Raw genomic sequence first — 21,859 nt, 5'->3', positions numbered from 1 at the left:
ATACAAAAATTAAATACATGTCGATTTTTAAATCATTAGACAAAATGAACATGATGTTGACTTATTACAGTATAATGAACAGAGATATTGTTTTTTTTTTAAATCATGTTAAACAATATAAAGGCAAACATAGATACTAATATATTAAATCTTAAATTTAAGTTTAATAAACTTTAAGAAATAAAATAATGTAAACTTTAAGAAATAAAATAATGAACATTATAACAATACAAATTTGTCATTTAATTTTTTTTTTTTAAATTTTAAATACAACTGAATGGTTTTCAAAAGTGAAAGGTTATAAAAGTATAATCTTCCCAGGTAGAATTTTCTGTATGGAAATTCATAAAAACAATTTCTATCAACCATATCAGTCTTGAGGCAAAAAAAGCAGTTCCTTTGTATGAGATGCACTGTACAAAAGGCAACGTATATATGTATGTGTGAGGGGTATTTCATGTACACACAAAAAAGATACATCTTATAATTAGACAATATTTACTCTACATCCAAGTTAAGGAGATATATAACACTCATGCTTTTTAGTGAATGAAGATACCAGTTATTACTCCTACTTGGGTGGTATAGCTATCTGACTACTTAGAAATTAATGTAAAGCAAGATAAATACACCTGTTTTGAAGCTTACAGTTCAGAAATGTTTATGTATCATACCAATTACTCAGAGGATAAGAACACATGCTCTCTATTCTCATATGAGAATATCTCAAAACTTTTTTTGTTAAACATTTACAAAGCCAAATTACACATGTCTCCATGTGTAAAATATTCTAAAAAATCAATACTACCTTTTTGATAAATACTTATACTTATTACTGTGGCACTTATTAAGAAATGTTATTTGATAGATTCTTGTTCTTTTAATGAACAGAAATACTTAGTCCTAAACTTCATAGTTTATATAATTTGAGTGACTTTAATTGAAAAATGTTTACTCTTTATTTTAATAAACTCTACTGAAAAAATTAATAAACAAAATATTTTCAATTGTTAATATTTTATATTATTAGTTTTTAATGAACAACAATTGCATTAGAAGATTTTATCAAAATTCAAGCAAAAAGCTTTTGAAATGCAAATCCATAATAGAGTAAAAGTTACAGGTGATACAGATGCATAGATGTATCCAAGACTTTACAAATTGCATTACTGGTATCAATATAGAAATCCACAAAAATACTGGAATTAATTTATTAGATAAATTCCTGAAAATAATACTCTAATATTAACTTCCCTGTAACTTTGTTATTCAAAGTAATCTTATTCATCATTTTAACTTTAATCACCATTGTTATTTAATTTCATCCTTTTATCAAAATAGATTAACTTGTGTCTTACTTTAAGCCTTACATTTTTTCATCTAGCATATCATCTTTCTTGTTAAAATAAGTATAAAATGTATAAGATGTCTTTAAAAGAATTGGAAGTTTGAATTAATTTTAAAATTAACTTCTAAACATACATTAACTAACACTTTTCCACAACAGTTTTGCATCTGTTACATTTTATTCTGTATGTATTGTTCTGAACTTTATTGTTATTTTTATTGTATTGGACGTAGTTTTATTTCATAATTAATTATTTTAAATATTAAATGCTATAAATTAATATATTAAACTAACTTAAAAACAACTGTTAAATAAACATATATAAAAAATATATGCATTAAAAGTACATTACTAATAAATAAATTTTTACGAAGTATTTATTCACGCAATCTAATACTGTGCTCTGAGGTCAATAATAAACATACAACGTACCTCATAATTTGATCAAATGTGACATAAATAAAGTACTTTATTATCATTTGCAAATTTACTTAACTGTGAAAATTAAAATAAATATCATTGTAACTGAAATTAAATCATCATGAATTTGACAATTCATTTTTTTTGATTTAGTAAAGATAAAGAAAAAAGTTTCCATATTTATGTCATTTGTATTTATAATAATAATTGCTTCTTGTATAGGTTACAAGTTGAATCTCTTGGATAGCTAAATAAACATCAATTACAAGCTACCTAAAATAAATTTTAATTAATGAAAATAAAGCTTCAACAAATGTTTTTAACTTCAAAAAAACATTTTTTAACTTCTATCAGTCAAATAAAATGTAATTTAAGGAAGAAATTATTAGTTTCTCTTTAATTAAAAAAAGTTATCAGCTTGTAATTTAAGGTTTAGTAAAGGAACTAAATTGAAATTATATATAATATACACTAAAATAAATAACTCATGCTTAATCTGTACAGTTGATTTTGTACTGAACATGAGATCTTACACAATACAATGCATAAACTCTACTTATTCATAAACTTAGTAATATGTTAATTACTAAATAAGCACTGAATTTTCTCAAACCTTTTGTAAGTCAATATATCTAAAAATGAACACTTTCACATTAAATAATATCACTCAATCTATCATCACTTCAAAATGAACAGAACCTTCTCTATTTTGCAAACTACGGCGATAGTTTATGTTCTTTGCCCAGGCACGACATTCGATGTTAATCAGTGTATTTACTGCAATAAGAAAATAATGTAATCATTAATTTAAACATAAGTGATATTTAATAGAAAAGATCAAATTAAGCTTTTCAGTTTTACAATTAATATTTCTATATGTACATACCACTTTTGTAATAATAAACTGTCAATTCATATATTTCAAATCCTGGCATTAAAAAATTAAATTTCATTTTTATTTGTGGCCAGATGATTCATTGCATTTATTTTTTAAGAAAAGTAAGATATCACAGATAGGTGATTTTCCCTGCTAAATGCAATCATAGCCATCAAGTGCCTTCTCAAATTGGCTGTGTTTTATAGCTAGAAAGGATGTACAACTACGTGTACCAGCAATCTTTTTTATTTTTGTTCTTCTCACCTTTCTTTTTTCATTAGTACAGATCATAAAAATTCCTGTATAAATTAGATATACTATTATTCTAAAAATAAATTTAATGCGTTAATTTTTAGGTGATGAAGATTAGTTTGATTTTAAATATCTGAAATTTCTGTTTTTCATTTAGTCTGACCCCTCATTATTACAAATAAAAGAATTTTTTTTTATGTAATAATACAAAAAAAAATTAATAATAGTTTAAGTAATTTTTATTGTTACTTACATACATACAGTATTGCATACATAAATGTACAGATTTGTTGAATGAAGACTGATATATTGCTGAAAGTTAATGAACATTTTCTCTCTTTTAAATATAAAACAGAGAAACATCATTCAATTTAGTATTTAACTTTCTACCTCTATTTTAAAATATTTTCAACATTAGAATTTAAATTTTTGATCTCTAAGATATGGAATTTAGTATGTGTTAGTGTTTCATCAAATTACATGAAAATAAAAACTGCAATTACATCATTAAAAGTAACATTCAATGTAAGCTCCATCCTATTCATTACTGCAAATCCTAGAATTTGTTGAATTACAGGGTGTCCATAAAGTCTTTCCTTGATTATAAAAATTTATTACAAAAAAACTATTACAGTTACAGCTGTGCAGTTTGTGGCAAAAGAAATAAAAAATTATCAAGTTTTTTATATTGGTTTGTTGCAGGTAGAGACAGAGGAGAAGGCATTGTGGTCAATTTTATATAAAATAGCATTAATCCAGGAGAAAGTGTAATGTGTGTTGTATCAAGAGTCAAAATCACCAATTAATGTGCAGCAAAATTTTAGAAGGGAATACAGATGACCAGTACCTGATAGCAAGAGTATCGTTGTGTGATATGCAAAGTTTAAAGAGACTGGAAGGGTAGTTAAACTTCTGCAAACAGGACAGCCGTCCATTAGTGAAGAGAAGATTGAGGTTGTGCAGGAAGCATTTCTACATAGCCCTTCAAAATCTACCCATTATTGTTCATCTTGTGAGCTAGGGATTCCCCGGTCAACAGTGCACAAAATTTTATGCAAGATACTAAGGTTGCACGTGTATAAAGTTCAGATAATGCAATATCTACAACTAGATGACAGCCCTCGTTATGCTGCCTTTGCGACCGAGGTTTTGCAACGGATTGATAATGACAATCAGTGCCTGCAGTGTGTGTGCTTTTCAGACGAGGCTACTTTTCACATCTCGGGAAAAGTAAACAGGCATAATGTGAGAATATGGGGCTTGGAAAAAATGAGAGATTCCCCTAAAGTGAATTTGAGGTGCCGTTTGATGCACAACAGAATCGTTGGTCCCTTCTTTTTCATTGAGCAATCAATAACAGCTACATTTACCTGGTTATGCTGCAACACTTTACTATACCTCAGCTAAATGACTTAAAACCTGGGGTGGTTTTCTAGCAGTATGGTTTACCACAACATTGGGGTTTACTAGTTAGTGACTTTCTGAATCATTTCATGGCAGATTGATTGGGCATGACAGTCCTACTTCCTGGCCACCACAATCACCAGACTCCCTTACACTTTTTCCTTTGGGGTCATGTTAAAGACAGGATCTATGCAACATCCGTACCTGATCTGGACACATTAAGACAATGAATAACTGAAGCTGTTGCTAGTGTTATCGAAGAAATGTTGACCAACACATGGCATGATTATCGGTTGGACATTCTATGGGGGACAAAAGGTGCACATATTAAAGTTTGTTGACATGGTAAAACAAAGTTGATAATTTTTTTTTCTTTCTTTTGTCATAAACCGCACAGTTGTAACAGTAATAGTTTTTTTTTTTGTAATCATGGAAAGACTTTATGGACATCCTTTATTTAGGATAAATTCTTGTCATTAAGGATCAAAATTTACATGCTTATCTATCATTCAGGCTGAATATGAAAATTATATCCCAAAAGTCAGTTTAAAATTATAGAAAGCAATATAATGTTGACAGTGGATATAGAATCTCTACAATAAAAAGCATGGCGCTCACATTTTTATTTTGAATGAAGTGCACGAACAATTCATTCATTTGAACGATTTAGACTTTTTGAAAAATTCATTTGTTCAAACGATTTCTGTCTTGATACGAACAATTTATATAAAATTATATTTGTGTTTTGGGGATAAAAAAGGAAAACACTGGTTAGAGCTGTGTTAAAAAATCACAACTCAAGAAACAGCTAAAAATGTTAAGGAATTTGAAGTTTTTGTTGTTGTTAGTATGCTAAATTCATGAATGTTATTTAGTTACAATTGGCAAAAGATTTTAAAAAAACCATATGTACATATGTAATGAAATATAAACCATGTAAAACTTTCGTGGCGGGTCATAGCCCCCACGTTTTTTCTAGTTAATTCAATAATAGTAATAACAATTAAATTTTAATTCTGAAAAACATTAAACAAATACCAATTTAAAATGTAAGTGGATAAAGGAAATACAACTATCACTATGAAACTGATAAGATTGTATAAACAATAATAATAATATTATTATAGAGCTCTAAAGGTATCAAACTACACAACTTGGTCTGAATTTATCAGTAATTTGGCAAATATATAACGGTTTTATGTATGTTCAGTCAAAGTGCGGTGTCTTCAAAAACACTAAACATAAAGAAAAGAAAAAAGTAATAAACAGCAAGTGAAAAAATCAGTTTTTACAAATAATAATTTATCTATGATAACAAAAATGCATTTAAGGTATATATATATATATATCCATTATATATAAAACTGCATCATTACACATGGTTGTAATGGTACAATTGTAATTAAATTGTTATATTTACTTTATTGTTATAGCTGGTTGCATGAAGCAACCAACTTCTCATATGATTCAATCATTTCTGTAAAGTTTTATGTTTAATATTATTCATTGATAAAAGACTAATTTAAGAAAAAACATGGGCAGATATTATGTGTAATAAGCAATAATATACATACATTTTGGTCTTAAAAGTTGAACTGCAACTAAAGGACTTAAGTAGCCTTCTGTATTAATATAGGGATAAAAGTACCCTGGAAAACCTCTTTGAGGATAATATTTAATTTCTCCTATATGTTCTTTATCTGCAGGAGCTTCTCCATAACAATCAACCCATATCGTATTTAACTATAAGTAAAAAAAGATCACAGCAATTTTAAAACATGAAACTAATAAATAATTATAAAATATAAAAAAAAGATTATAAAAATAAAGATAATCTTGTTTGAGGTGAAAGATCCTTTAATGAAAGAATAAAAATTTCATAATTTTCTAATTGGCCCTATATTTATGAAGTGTAATTATAGCTGAGTTATGTTTATGTATGTTACATATATATAAACCATTCAAAACAGTGTATTTCATGATATTTCAATTAAATTAATGTAAAAATATTTAATGAATCAATCTCATCCTCCTTTTTCCTCTCCTCAACAGAAAGCAACTATTTTGAGCATTTACACTATGGTCAAACATTTTTTTTTTACTGAACTTTAAGTTATTTTTTAATGAATATTTAAATTATTTCTAAAATGAGATAATCTAAAACCAGAATGGAAAAATCATGAAAAAAATTAATGCTTTTTGAACAAAGCACTAATACAAATATGAAAATTATTTTATTGAAAGCACACAGAAATGATGAAATAACTTGCAAACAGTACAACATGTATTTGCTTTGTTTTCAAATGTAATTCAAATTCTACCTCATACTTAAGAAACATGAATAAATTATTTACTAAGAAGTCAACTTATCAACAAAATTTTCTTAGAATTTTACAAAATTCTGTTTTGCAAAATGCAAGTCAAAAAATAAAAGGAAGTACTGCCTTCCAAAACGTATTAAAATGTAATATAAATACAATAGAGTATTTTATATAACAGTGTTATAAACATAATGAAACATAGTATTACAAATAACTCTGATTATTTTTTATATTTATTATCTCATAATAATTCAAAATTATGAATTACTTGAACCAAGTAGAGTTCACTATACTTCAAAACAACGATGAGCTACATAATTAGCTCTGAAAGGTCCTTTGAAAAAAAATTTCCATGTAACCTGAAAAGTAGTTATTAATAATTTTTTTAAATATTGTTACATATTACAATCGACACTATTCAATAAAATATATTGTATTTTATTATTTTGTACCAAATTAAATAGTTAATTTAACTACAATTTATTAAATTGGTTCAGTTTCAAGAGTAAAATATCAGTTGTATTTACAGTAACAAAAAATCATTTAATTAGTATATAGCCAAATTTCACCACAGAGACATAACGAATTGAAAAATAATAACAGCCGCCATTTTGTAATTAGTGAAGGTATTTAATTCCTGATATTTTGCTAATTTTAAAACTTTATTAACAAGACGCTTACCAAATATTAATGTAATTTCTCTATCTGAACTTGAGATACAAATCTTTATATAAAAATAACAAAATGACGGACAGGGAGAGAACGAAGGAGAAATCACCATTTTTCCTAAGGATATTTTTTGTTTAGTTTTACCTGTAGCATCCGAAAAGTATAGCCAGCGCACCATTTAGGAAACACCTGTATATATATATATATATATATATTTAGAAAATATTTAATAAACTCAATATTTCTAAAAGTACAATTAGAATTTTTTTTTTCATTCATAACCAGATTATATGTCAGTGGGGATTATAAATAAATTTTCTATGTACATTCAATACGTTCTATGGCAGTAAAATTTAAACATTTTCATGCTTTAGTAAACTACCCACTAACTACATAATACTCCAAGTTATATTAAACAAAAGGAATGTAATTCTTAAGAAATACCTTCTTCTCATCCGTTACATTTTTAATATATGATTTCAGAGAATCAGGCATTTGTTGAGGAAGGTTGCTTTTATCATTGTAGAAATCAGGCATCCATCCATATATCTAAACAAAATCAGTGAAAAACAGTTAATTTTTAAAAAAAATTAAGAGAGAGAGGAGAAATTATCTATGCTCAATTATTAATTAACCAACTACTACTATATGATTAACTATTATTTTTACTCTGTTATTACTATTAATTATTACTATATTATTAATTAACCAACAACAGTAACAACTGAAAATGACAAGTGCATTTAATTGATTTTGATTAGTTACTTGAACAGTAAGGAATTTAGCTAATTTTTTTGGTTTAATTTAATCAACAATTGAATAATAAAAGTTTCAAGAGTTCTGGATAAGACAGTAAATTTATACCTTTCTCTCTTAAAATCCAGTTGTTCTGCAGCTCCTAGAACACTTATGGGAGTAGAATCCTGGAAACTGAATGTTTTGTATTTCTCTATTAGTGTTGTTTTTTTTCATATTACTAATTTCTTTATAACTACTGAATAATTGTTTTAACAAATTAAATATTCATTAATTTCTTAATTTTTACTTTGTGGAAAGTTCTTGAAAACATTCTTTAACAATCATAAAAAAAGATAAAAAATCTACTTTTATCCACCAAGTATGAATAAAAATGTAAATACAGCATAACAGTGATAAAAAAGTGTTCAAAAAATAATTACTGATAAAACCTTTTAAATAAAATTTATAAAAAAATTTAAAGGCAATTAACCTAAATTTTTATGTTTATTACAACCTAACAGTCATCTCCAAATATTTATCTTTAAACTCAACCATTCATAATAATTAATCAAATAAGATGAATGATTTACCTAACACTAAAAAAAAGATGTTCAGAAGATAGAATTAAAATTGAGAATTGAACATCTTTTCTTGAGTTGAGTTTAAAGATAAATATTTGGAGATGACTGTTAAGTTGTAATAAACATAAAAATTAAGTTTTTATTGCCTTTAAAATATTTTTATATATTCTAAATTTTAAAATTTAAGAATTATTAAAATTTGAAATTTGTAAAAAAGTACACTTTTTAAGTGCACTTTTCTGAAGTTGTGTGTCAGGTGCAACAGCCAAGTGGTTGTAGGCATCTTCTGATGCAAGACACTATGCTCACAAGAAAGACCATTGTTCCCAAAATTATAAGTATTCCTCTAAAAATGTAATAAGTAGAATGATTTCTTTATTGAGCTGAATATACTGTCACAAAACAACATGCTATACCATATATATTAAAATCCTTAGTGGTGGATGGTAATACTCATCTCTAAGGTAGCTCTATAATGGACATCATTACCATAAAAAAAGAAAACTTGCTAAAGACACTTGTGCCTTAGATTCTTTATATACATTACAGTTGAAAAAAACAAACAGTCGCTGTTAATATTGCAGACAATATAAAAATTTATAAATGTTTTCCTGTTAAACAATTTATTTCAAGAATACAAGACAGGATAATAGAAAACATCTATAGGTTATGTTGTTGACAGAAATTGAAGAAAGCCTAAGAAAAAATCTAGGAGTTCATTATAAGAGGAGAATTCCAGAATAGTAAGTTTAAGATGCTTATAAATCTTTTATAAGACGTATGCAAATCCTATCCCCAATCAACATAAGAAAATGAATTATTTTCATATAAAATACATTTCCACATCCCTTTTAAGACATAATTAAATAACAGAAATTCCCAAAGTATTACAGATAAGTATTGCACATTATATAAAACATTAAGTTTTTACTTACTCTGTTCAGTTTCAAGAAGATACAAGGACTAGATCTTGAATAACTGTAATTGGCTTTATGTATGCAAGGACCCCATGATGCACTATTGATATCAACTGCACACACTTTACCTGGTTGAGGGGGTATATTGTAATCGCATATCATTTGATTATGTCCATGACCTGGTAGTGAATCAGAGTTGTTGTAGTCTAAAAAAAATTACAAATAAAGTATAAAATGCAGAATATGAATTAATAAATTGTTGAATACATAAAAAAGTGTATAACCTAGTTGGTATATAAACTATTATAACCATTAATTCCAAACTTTTGCTTGAATGATTGAGCATAGTATTGGATGCTATTTGTTTCTCACTATGCCATTTTCAGGATACTTGTAGCTTTATATTAGGCTTCCTATAAGTGTCTTCTTTTTTTAACCTCCGGGACCACTGTTAGATATTGCTTCAGAGGATGAGATGAATGACAATTTTTGTAGCGTGTGAAACTGCCATGCCTGACTGGGATTCAGACCCAGGACCTCCAGATGAAAGCCCAAGACACTACCACTTGCACCATGGAGGTCGGCTCCTTACAAGTGTCTGGGTATAGCACCTATCACTCTTAAATTTACAACTGAAGCAGGCTTTCAATTTTTAATCCAGTCAATAGAGGAAATTTCTGATATCTATCAACAACTGAAAAAAAAAATTACCTTAGGGATTACACATATAAAAAATGTTACAATTCAAAGATTAAATTAAATAACAAGGGTAATTTTAAGATCTTCACAAACAAATCCTAAAAATAAAATACAAAATAGAACTTTGAACTAATTTATTTTCATAACAGACTGTACAAGTTCTGCTTCTGATAAATCTCTGAATATCCTTGGCCGAGAAGAAAAATTATAACAAAAATGGTAAAGCACAATGTAACTTTATATAACAAAAATTTTTATATGATCATCTACAATTAATATATTTCAGATAATAATGGCTATATTTTTTCATTACAATGAACATTATAAAGTATAATGTCATAATTAAATTACAATATCAAAAGTTAAATTTCTTAATATAAAAAAAGTCTCATAATCAGTAATTAATATTCATAAAGGAAAAATTTTGCCTGTCTGTCCAGAATCTTTTCCAAATTTTTTACAAATTGAAGTTAAATTACTGATAACTTTTCTGGTAGATTTATATCAATGTAATTACAGTTTATACAATGTAATATTTTTGCTAAACCAAATCTTTTTTAAGGAATGTGATCATAGAATAATAGTTTACTGTTAACTTTGTAAACATTTTGATAATTATATTAATATTAATCATAAAATAACAGTTATTTTTTATAAAATGAGATCTTTTCTTTTCTTAATTTTTTCTTTTCTGAAAGCCTCTGTAATTACCAGAGATAATACCTCAGAGGATATGTATGGGTGTAAATGAAGTGTAGTCTTGTACAGTCTCAGTTCGACCATTCCTGAGATATGGATTAACTGAAACCCAACCACCAAAGAACACCAATATCCATGATCTAATATTTAAATCCGTGTAAAAATAACTGACTACTAGGACTTGAATGCTGGAACTCTCAACTTCCAAATCAGCTGATTTGGGAAGACGCGTTCACCACTAGACCAATCCAGTGGGTTATAAAATGAGATCTAGTTATATACAAACTAACAGAAGAAATAGGTACATTTGGAAATAAAACATGAATTTAACATAAACTTGAATTCAACTGACAATAGAAATAATGCAATTCACTCTGAACAATGCGAATCCTAAATCAAAAGAATGAACTAGCATAATCTTCATGTTTAAAGCAGTATATAATTAATTGGCAATCATGTAATTTTCAAATTTAAAAAATATGTATTCAAATAAAATCTAAAAATAGATTTTTAATAATGGAATTAAAATCTTAACTACATTGCTTGTTTAAATTACATGTTGGGTTATTATTGATACATTTTCATAAAACTTTGCTTATTTTTTATCAATTTAACAAGTGAATCCAGGAACTTTTTCTTTTAAGAGGAGTATATCAATTTCCTCTTACAAGATATCATCTGTTTGCTTGATAAGGATAAAAAAAAATGATTGAATATTAACATGTATTAATACACAAACCATTTCTTTGTGATTAGTAAGGAGCTACTGTTTCAGAGTAAAATTGTAATTCATTAATAGATTACCAACTCATAACAATTTAATGAAAAGCTAGAGCATAACAAAACCAACAAATCTTATCCTCACCATCAACCAATTAATAATAATTATTTTTCATAATTAGTCAATGCATCTCTTATGACATGGAAATTAAAATCACCAAGTTTCCTATGTTTTTGTTGTAACTTAGAAGCACTAACTTTTATAATAACAAATTAAATCTGGTTGTTTAAGTAGCTTAATTCAAAACGTTTTCAGTCAGCTGTGTGACCATGATCAATAACCTAAAAATTACTGAAAATGTTTTGAAGTAAGTTACTTAAAGCATTTTATTTTAAAATTTGGCTCTGTAATTACAAAAGTGCACATTTTCTAAATTACAATCTTCAAGTTGTGACCATTTTTCTACAACAGCTGAAATTGAAGAATGTGAAGTTAGGATTAGATAGATACCAATATCCAAAGTCACATGATTTACCTCCCATGGACAGACTGGGTAAGCAATCTATACAGTTTCACACTGAACAGTTTCTAACTGTTGACACTGTTATACCAAAGAATCACAATTCCTTGAACTGTTTTCAGCATGACATATACAAGTACATACACATATGCATACAATTACTAATAGCAACCAAACTGAAAATAAGCCACGTAAGCATATATATAATTGAAATTTTAACTTGCTGATTGGTATATATAAGGTAATTACATGTTTTGAGCAAGATAGTGATAAATTCTTTCCAAGGTCAATTTATTCTTCCTCCAGTGCATATTTCCAATTTTGGTTTTCATTGTATTGGACATTAATATTTCTTTAGTGTGGGCATTTTTTTCAAATTTCACATTTAAAAATTTAGAATGACCCTGCTGTAATATCCTAATACTTAGCATATGCTGTAGACTTATATCGAAGACATATGTGAGTGCATAAATTTTCATAATATTTAATGCATCAATATTTTGCATTTTATGATTTTCTTTCATACTACACAATGAAGAAATCTCTAATTACTCAACTGCTGCAATCCTCATAGCTGGTACTTCTACAAATCTCCATTATCATTTGCTATAATCCTTAGTTTTTTTCTTATCAAAATTACTTTAATAACTTAGATTTTATTTGGGTTTATTGAATAGACTGTTTCCATTCTCATGTTATTCTACCTAATATAAGGGAAATTTTCACGTAATTTATATTGTTCATGTATAATCAAAATATGATATTAAAAATGAATTTATTACTAATATAAATTGTTTCTTAAAAATCTAGTATTAGTGTTTTTAATATGCCTTATTATCAAGAGTGATTTTGTTTGTGTTAATACTGAAATCAATTAAAATGTGCTTTCATAATGAGGAAAACAAAATTCTATTTCATGATCTAGGTGGGTCTACAAATGCACTCCCAAACTTGGCTATACAATATGAAAGGATTCAAAACACCAAGTTTTTTCTCTTTCCACCATAATGGCAGTCAAAAATTAATTCTAATTACTTTTTTTTTAAATTACATGATCATAATAATTTTATGAAACAGAAAAAGCAGTAGATAAATTACAACATTAGATTGAAAATATTCATAAAATATTTTGAAATATAAGTAATATTTTATTAGTGGTGGTTTTTTTTTTATATTCATAACCTAAGGCAATGACAGCTTGCGTATAGGCACTGTAGAACTGCAGCAATCCCTATTTCCACTTGATATTATTGGTAACATTTAATATGAGTCCTTTTTTCTAATTCTTTCTTTATACTTGTACAAAATATAATCTTTAAATTTAATGTCAGTAGCCATCCTCCAGATTATGAAAAAGATATAAAAATCTATGCATGGCCAACACCAAACTGCCAAACAACCGTTTGGCCATACAACAGCCAAAAACCAACAGCGTTGTGTTTGAGCACTGTCACTTTCGCAGTGTCAACCCTGGCATGCTGGTGGAAGGTAATTTTTTTTTTACTCAACATGTGTATGGAATGTCCCTTGTTCGTTCCCTTTTCTAGTTTAGTCTGTGGAAGGAATATGAAAATGGTTAAGTTGTTTTTTCAGTAGTGATCAGAAGATGGTGGAAAGCAAGAGCTCTTTGATTGCCAAATCTGTCAAAAAACAAGGGTGAAAGAAGAGGTAATTAGTAAAAACTAATTATGTATTTGTTTTTAGTAAAACAAATATAGAAATTTAAATTTCTGTATACATTTAAATTTAAACACCATTGGACTACAATGTTTTTAGGCGGACATTTTATTAAGTTCTTATCTAATAATACTAAAAAAACATTATCTCTGTATTGACATTTTATTATTGATTCAGTTAAACCTAATACACTCATAGAGTGACCATATTTTTGAATGTGATAAAGTGTGGAATTAGATTACTATACTGCTTCCAGCTATTCTAATTTATTCATTTTTATTCAGTTCTTTTATTTATACAGAAAACTTTAACCACATGGCCTTGAAAAGGACCAGAAAAAAATTTTCTGGAGCAGCACCCCCATTACTTTTAGCTATGAGCTGCCACTGAACTAAAGTATAAACTTTTATGATCTATATGATTACATCAGAATGAGGATTATCAAAAAAGAATGAAAACATTTTTAAATAGATTTTTAAAAACATTTATTACAAATCTTGGTTTCTTTGTAATTGCAAAGGCTTATATTTTTTAATTAATATCATCATCAATTATTACAAGTAAAAGCATAACTAATTTTGGTAAATACATAAATGAGAAACTTTAAGTATATTTTTCATGTTGATACTGGTTTGATATGAAATTGCCTTTTTATTATTATAAATACAATGTGACATTATTAAAAAATAACCAACTACTGCTTTTTTTAACTTTCTTCTTTTAACTGTTAAAGAAGAGATCATTAATAATTATTTACACTCAAATGGTTTGACTAAAACTAAAAGTGAATAAATATTACTTACTATGGAGGAACAAGTCTAATGACTTTGACCAAGTTTCTACATTTGATGTATTTCTTGCTTGATACCAGATTAATGAACCCTCATCCACTCCTGGCATTGGTCTGAATCCCATACCTAAACAAAAAAGTGTGTAATCTTAATGTAACATTGTATTTCTGGTGTTTGACTTATAGTATGAACTTACAGGTATGAAGTTTTAAAATGGTTATGTTGACATCTGTACACAAATGAAGTCATAAGTAAAAAAAATATATATATATATAAATATGATTTAAACAATAATAAAATTATGAAATCAAAACCACCAAATACAGAACATTAAAATGTAAGAGACACTTACCAACTGTAGCACTTTTGAAGTCAATATTTCATTATCAGCAGTTAAAATTATAAATTATGCATAAAAAATATCTGCTTGTCTTATACTATTAAAACCTCCATCCAATACCATGGCGTGACATTGAATAATACTTCTTACTGAAATATTATGATACTATGATATCAACTCTATTAATTTATGTAATGAAACATCTTATTCTACTTGTTTACATTATTAGTTTACATTTATTTTAAAATTTACTGATATAATATTTTTCAAGAATTTCAGTTTCTCTATTATTATTATTATTTATTTTTACTATTTCCAAATTATTGTGTATATCAGTAATTGTATGTTTGTTTTTTTTTATGATCCATTACATTTAAAAATTTACTACTACCTCTTTTATAATTATTGAAATGTTCAGAAAACCTCTTAATGAAAGATCTGGTGGTTTTAACTAAATATGTACAGTAGCCACCAGGTAACAATTAGCATGGATTATCAACTCACATGTCACTGCTATACTATTGTTCATTATGATTAGTAATCTCTTAGTAGCATAAAAAAGGATACAACTATTGTTTACAAAGCAGTGTATTTTTGTGTGTTTACAGTATTAAGAAAGTGACATCATATTTCAAATGCAAAACAATTATTTTTATTTTAATATATTTTTGTTTCTCTTTTAACTTTCCATGTATATAAAGTTCAGTTCTGTGGTTCTGCCTCTTGGTATGGTTATTTTGGCTTATGTCGTGTATTCTATTACACAGTCAATTAATGTATAATATGATATTTTGTAAAATGTTTTTATCACAGCTTATGGTTCAAACTTTTTAAATTAGTTGGCTCACATGCAAATAGTTATGTCAGAATTTAAGTCTGCTGTGAAAGGTAAAAAACTTTGAAGACAGGTGTGCAAAATTATAAACGTGTATGATTTCATGAAGAAAGAATCTTTAGCTGTAGGAAAATTAAAAAATGACAACCATTTAATTGCTGTACAGAAGTGAGAACTACAGCTGCCTGTGGAATTTCCAGGACTCAGTTTCAAAGCCTAAGAAAAGAAAAAAATATAACTTTTTTGATCCAAGGGGTAGAATGTTTGTTCATCATCCCGAAAAAGAAAAAGGAATGATTTAAACCAGTTACCAGATTAGATGATTTTGATAAAGGTGTGGTTAGGTAAACTGTGAATGAATTTCACTCAAAGATAGGGAAGCAGCCAACAGTTACCAGACTATAAAGAATTGAAAATCACAATTAATTTTAACAGCAATGAAACAAGTTTAAGAAGAATTTTGAAAGAATTAGTTTTTAAAAGGCGCTAAACAAAAAAAAATTTAGTTGAAAAACATGATATTAGGAAGAAAAGGATTTCATATTTGCAGATAATCAGTGATTTAAAAAAATGTAACCAGTTGATTGTACACTTAGATGAATCTTATGTTTTATCATTTCATTTAATGGCAAAATAATAGGCTGATGACAGCGGTGCAGAACTTCATTTACCAATAAATAAAGGTTTGTTCAATTATGATTCACGCCGGAGGTGAAATGGGCTTTATTCCAAATGCAATGTTAACTTGGATTACCAAAAAAGTGGCAATTACCATGGTAGCATGAATACTAAAAATTATTTGAAATGGGCTGAAGAAAAATGTTCCTAGCCTTCCTCCTGAGTCTGTAGTAGTTATTAACAATGAATCATATCATAATACCTTTTCTGAAAAACTTCCATCATGAACATGAACATCATATTCCATTTTCGTCTCAAATTGTATGAACTAATTAAGTTGAACAAAGTAACAGAATGTAATACGAATTTGACGAATTGTTGGAAAGAAGTGCACATCAAGTCCTGCAGCATTCACCTTACCATCCTGATTTAAATCCAATCGAGATGGTATGGTCTGAGGTAAAACAACATGTTGCAAGCTACAACACAATGTTTAAGATGTTAGAAGTGCAGAAACTGAGAGGAGATAAAATGAATTTGATGAGCAATGAATAATGGAAACCTTACTGTTTTCTAGCTTAGGAATTAAACATTTAATTCATTTTCCAATATGTAATTAAAGTAACCATCTATTGCAATATTTACCATGTTAATTAGTAATAGGTAGTAATTTGTTATCTATTATTACAATTTACAATGTACAGTACAGAATTAGCCAACTGTATTTAATTTCAAAATTGTTGCATTAATTTGTTAAAAATAGAAGGGAATTACTAAAAGTGAGGAACATGTTTTTACGTTTGGTAGTAATCATCACCACTCCAAGCTCGCCATTACTTGGTGGTGAATGTATGTATGTATGTGTGTGTATATATATATATATATACGCACATACATGTACATGAAAATAATATCACATGCATTTAATTTTATATATGCCACAAAGTTAAAGTTTTATTAATTTCATTATTTTGAAAGATATACATATTTTATAAGTTTATTAACTGTTTTATACAAAATGTTATATTATTGTATTATTGTTTTGATATTTAAATGTAATATATGTTACAGGTAAATTATGTTCATTTTTATAATTACCAGTATTATTAGTGATTTTAAAGTGTGGTTTTTCAAGACATATAATTGTTGTTTATATATTTTCTATATAATTTACCAATGAAATCATCATTGTTATAAGCATTAATATTTGTAATTTCCTTTTATATTTGATTTCTTTATTTATTTATTCTCATTCTTATTTGTATACGTAAATGCTTTATGTATCATATTTTTATGAATATTTGTTTTGTGTATCCAAGGTATGTTTATCAGATTTGTGAATTGTGCATAAGCTACTATTAGGTTTTCTATAAATACCAGTAACAATTTATTTCCAGTTCTTGTATAAATTTTTTATTTTTGTTATACGAATACATATTTAATTTATTATTAATATATTATGTTAATTTTTTATATTTTCATTATTTATCACTAATGTGTTGTCAACATATCTCACCCATAATAATATATCACGTGTATGTGTAATGCTATATACTATTATTCTCTCAAAGTGTTGAAGTATATTTCAGGTAATGATAAAGGTGAACCCATAGCAAGAACTACACATAAGTCTTTGAATGAATGTGTGTGTGTATATATGTGTGTGTATATATATATATATATATATATATATATATATGTGTGTGTGTGCATGTGTAGCACGTATTACTTTTGTTTGTAGTTGGATGGTAACTGTTATGACTTGTTTTTTGTGATATTGCAAGACCTAAGTTACAAGATGTTGCAAATGATTGGCTGTAAACCTTTTTATAATTCAAGAAATGGTACATTCACAATCGAATATAATTTGCTAAAATTGTACTTTAATTAATAAAAAAATCTTCGTTTTTCTGATTTATCAGTAAAGTTTATGGTTATGATTTTTGGTAACTTAAAATTACACTGATCAACAATGATTTTGTTAAATGAAAGTGAATAACTGATTCTTATAGTATTTTTCATGCTGATTTCAAATATGAAATCAGAATTTTTCTACCAGTTTTTTTTTGTAACTACCATTCCTATTTTCAGGAAGTATCATGCATGAACTCCAAAGCATAGCATTTTGTGAACATATTTTATTACATTATGCATCAACTAAATAGCTTTTGTTCATTTATTACAGAATCTTAATTGTTTTCAAATTGATTTGTTAAACACTAGTCATAATGTTTATTATTTACACACTAATTAAAATGAACAAGAATGTGACTCATTCTTCCTATTTTCATCATACTATAAACATATCATTCACTCATTAGTTATTTCTGTTGTTATTATATTTACTTACAAATTGTTGTGCAGACTAGAGAAATATTTTTAATTCTCATTCAAGTGCGAGTTCTCGAGTGTGTAACATTCAGCTACGTAGCTGGCTTTTGGATGTGGGTATATGTTGTTCAGTAAAGTGAGTGTATGTTTATTAAATCAGTGTGTTTATGAAGTGTTAATTTTTAAACACTATTAGTTTTTGTAATGTTCCAAAATGTCCTAAAATGTGGTAAACAACTTCCTTGGAAATCATAAGACCAGTAACTACAGAGAACTTGTGAGTGAACTCTTTCAAAACTACAAAGAACTTGGGTGTAGCATGTCATTCAAAATCCATTTCCTACATTCACATTTAGAGTTTTTCCAGTGATAAACTGGATTTTTTTTTATTAGTGCTTAACATGGAGAACGCTTTCACCAGGAGATATCTACAATTGAAACACAATACCAGGGAAAACGGAACCTAAAAATGTTAGCTGACTACTGTTTGAATCTAGAAAGAGATCTATCTATAGCAAATTACAGCAAAAATCCAAAAGAAATAGATTTTAGGCGACTATAAAATGTATGTAATGTATTGTCAAATTATGTTCACCACACATTTAATTTTTCAAAAAAAATGTCAGTTATAAAAAAACTGAGCCCGATAGAAAAAATCCATAACATATATGAAATCAGCATAAAAAATACTATAAGAATCAGTCATTCACTCACATTTAACTAACAAAAAATTAAATTTTGTTGACCAGTTTATCAAAGTTAAACTTTAACTTTGAATTGTTATAAAATACTCATATAAAATACTCATAATTATTCTACTTTGAGTTGCTTTTGGAATTTGGACTCAAAATAGAAAATAAGTTATTTAACTTAAACTAGTTATTTAACTTTTAAGTTATTTTTAACTTAAACTGAAAAAAATCTAAAGCAATTAATTTGCATGAACATACAAAGTATGTTGTAAATATGCCTGATTCATAAATATATCCTTAACTTCAAAAGTCAAATGTTAACAAGCTGACAAATGTCAATTGTTCACATTTACTGATTCAATCTAGTAAAATAATAGTTAAAAATTTTAAGCTAGTTTAAAAGGTTTAATCTAGTTTTAAAATGTTAATACAGTTAAATAAAATGAATATGCAAGAGTTAACTAGCATCCATAAATTTTGTTTGAAAATATTGTAAGTGATTAAGATGAAAGTTTGAATCACATTTCCAACTTAAAATATGCATATTGTAAACAAAGTTAATATTTTTACCAAAAAGATTAACGTTTTAGTAAAATCATAATAAAAATAATTGCTCTATCATTAAAAATAATCTGAGTAAAATTTTTAATTTGTTAAAGAAAAAGTTAGAGAAAAATATTATTTTGTCTAAAGTATGTTTCTATGTAATAATAAACCTTCAACAAAAATTGCAAAAAAAAATGTTTATGAAAAAGAAAATAATGAAATTACAAAATAAAGAAAATTAGTTACATAATATTTAAATGTTATTAAGTAGTTTTATTACCTGGATTTGTACCAATAATAGAATCTTCCAGCTGCCATTTAGGTTCATGGTCGTCTATTGTAGATAAAAGCACTTTCATACAAATTGCAAAAAACACAGCAAGGCAGCCGTAGAAGATGATATAAAATGTTATAATTCCACCTAAAAAAAAGATAAAATAAATTTTAAGTATAAATTATAAAATTAATAGTTTACATATAAATATATACACTGCCTTGCTCAGTGAGTTTGAGCACAGTGAGAAATCAAAAGAATAAGTTTGGCCATGTCCAAAGTCTATGATGGATTTTAAAATTTTGAATTTAAAGTTTTATATATAATCTACAAAATTTTAGAGATTTTTAGATTGTAATCATAAAACTTTTGAAAAAATTTTTTATTTATTAATTCAGATTTAGGAATTTATCTAAGTTTCCTTTTTATGTATTTAGAAAAAACGTATAACTACTTGTAATATAAGTTGTATTGTAATACCACATAATGCTTTATGTGCTACTTTTTTGAGGGCAATAAGATAAAATCCATTCCCTGTAAATAACTTATTCCCACAAATAACTTTTGATCAATTGATGGAAAGAGGTAGGGATATCATGGTAAGTAACCCTGTGATATAACACATAACACCTCAGTAACTGCAGTTATTGCAGTTAGGTTGTTTGTCCAAATTATGATGGTGGAGAGTGGAGGTTAATCAAATTTATGGTTGAACAAACAACGAGCTAGTAAGATAATAAGTATATATCTACTTTTATACAGAGGTAATCTGAAAAGAATATCGAGCAAGTATTTGTGCTTCTTTCTGTTGTTCAGCTGCTTTCTTACATTTATTCTTTTAATTTTTTTTTAGATGAAATTAAATTTTCCTTATGTTCTCTCAGAAAAAACCTATGTTTTCGTAATAACCTACACGTCAATAATTCATGTTATTTACCTAATCCTCACTATTACTCTCGGCTCTCTCCATAATAATCTTACTTTCTATTACCATAAATAAAAAAAGTAACAAAAAATTAAATTTTAAACAAATGCTTCTAGAGCTTTGTATGTTACTCGGCTCTCTCTTAGGTTATCCAATTGAAAATATGAGTAACTTCTCCTGCTTATTATGTTAATCTGAATAATTCTCTCCATCCAAGAAAAATTTAAAAGTATATTTATATATACAAGATCCTAAAACAAACTGGAATGAAGATCTGGAAAACAGAATGCAAAAAATTATTAAGAATAAACTAGTATTCTATTAAAAATAAAATGTTCAATATCAGATTCACTACTAATTTTATTATCGTTTAGTAGCACTGTCCAAAATGTATATCAATATTTTCAGGCAAATTAGACGTGTAGTTTAAATTTACTAGACGAAAAATTAGTGTATTTTTATTTTGGTGATTTATTTTTTGAAAATAACAGAAAAAACAAATCACTGATTTGCATTAAAGTTTGCGTTAAAATAGAAGTGCAGCGATGTAGTGATGTAGGCTTTTCGCGAGGATGTTATGTCAACGTAAGTGTTTATGAGCGGTCTTCAAGAAGGCTGACAAAAGGGTTGAAAGTCCTACCGCATCAATAACTGATGACTGTCA

At 26.9% G+C, this 21,859-nt stretch overlaps 1 protein-coding gene across 2 annotated transcripts in view; it reads right to left on the bottom strand.

The window, feature by feature from the left end:
• LOC142319216 (sodium/potassium-transporting ATPase subunit beta-2-like) overlaps window positions 1-21,859 on the bottom strand; it is a 121,737-nt gene that overhangs the window by 2,720 nt on the left and 97,158 nt on the right. Inside the window, exons 2-7 of one of the 2 annotated variants that reach the window (XR_012755137.1) lie at window positions 20,277-20,417; window positions 14,647-14,760; window positions 9,546-9,733; window positions 7,736-7,840; window positions 5,876-6,044; window positions 2,382-2,545 (exon numbers count right to left, since the gene is read on the bottom strand). Coding sequence is in view for 1 of the 2 variants with exons in the window: in XM_075356245.1 (XP_075212360.1) it covers window positions 2,436-2,545; window positions 5,876-6,044; window positions 7,736-7,840; window positions 9,546-9,733; window positions 14,647-14,760; window positions 20,277-20,417 (827 nt within the window). In the remaining variant the exon portion in view is untranslated. Of the gene's footprint in view, window positions 1-1,391; window positions 2,546-5,875; window positions 6,045-7,735; window positions 7,841-9,545; window positions 9,734-14,646; window positions 14,761-20,276; window positions 20,418-21,859 lie in introns of those variants that run through there. The other variant, XM_075356245.1, reaches the window with a different exon arrangement.

The sequence above is a fragment of the Lycorma delicatula genome, chromosome 2 (genome assembly GCF_047948215.1).
Source record: "Lycorma delicatula isolate Av1 chromosome 2, ASM4794821v1, whole genome shotgun sequence".
Lineage (NCBI taxonomy): Eukaryota > Metazoa > Arthropoda > Insecta > Hemiptera > Fulgoridae > Lycorma > Lycorma delicatula.
The sequence above is the reverse complement of the archived record's forward strand: the minus strand, read 5'-3'. Positions and strand labels throughout refer to the sequence as shown.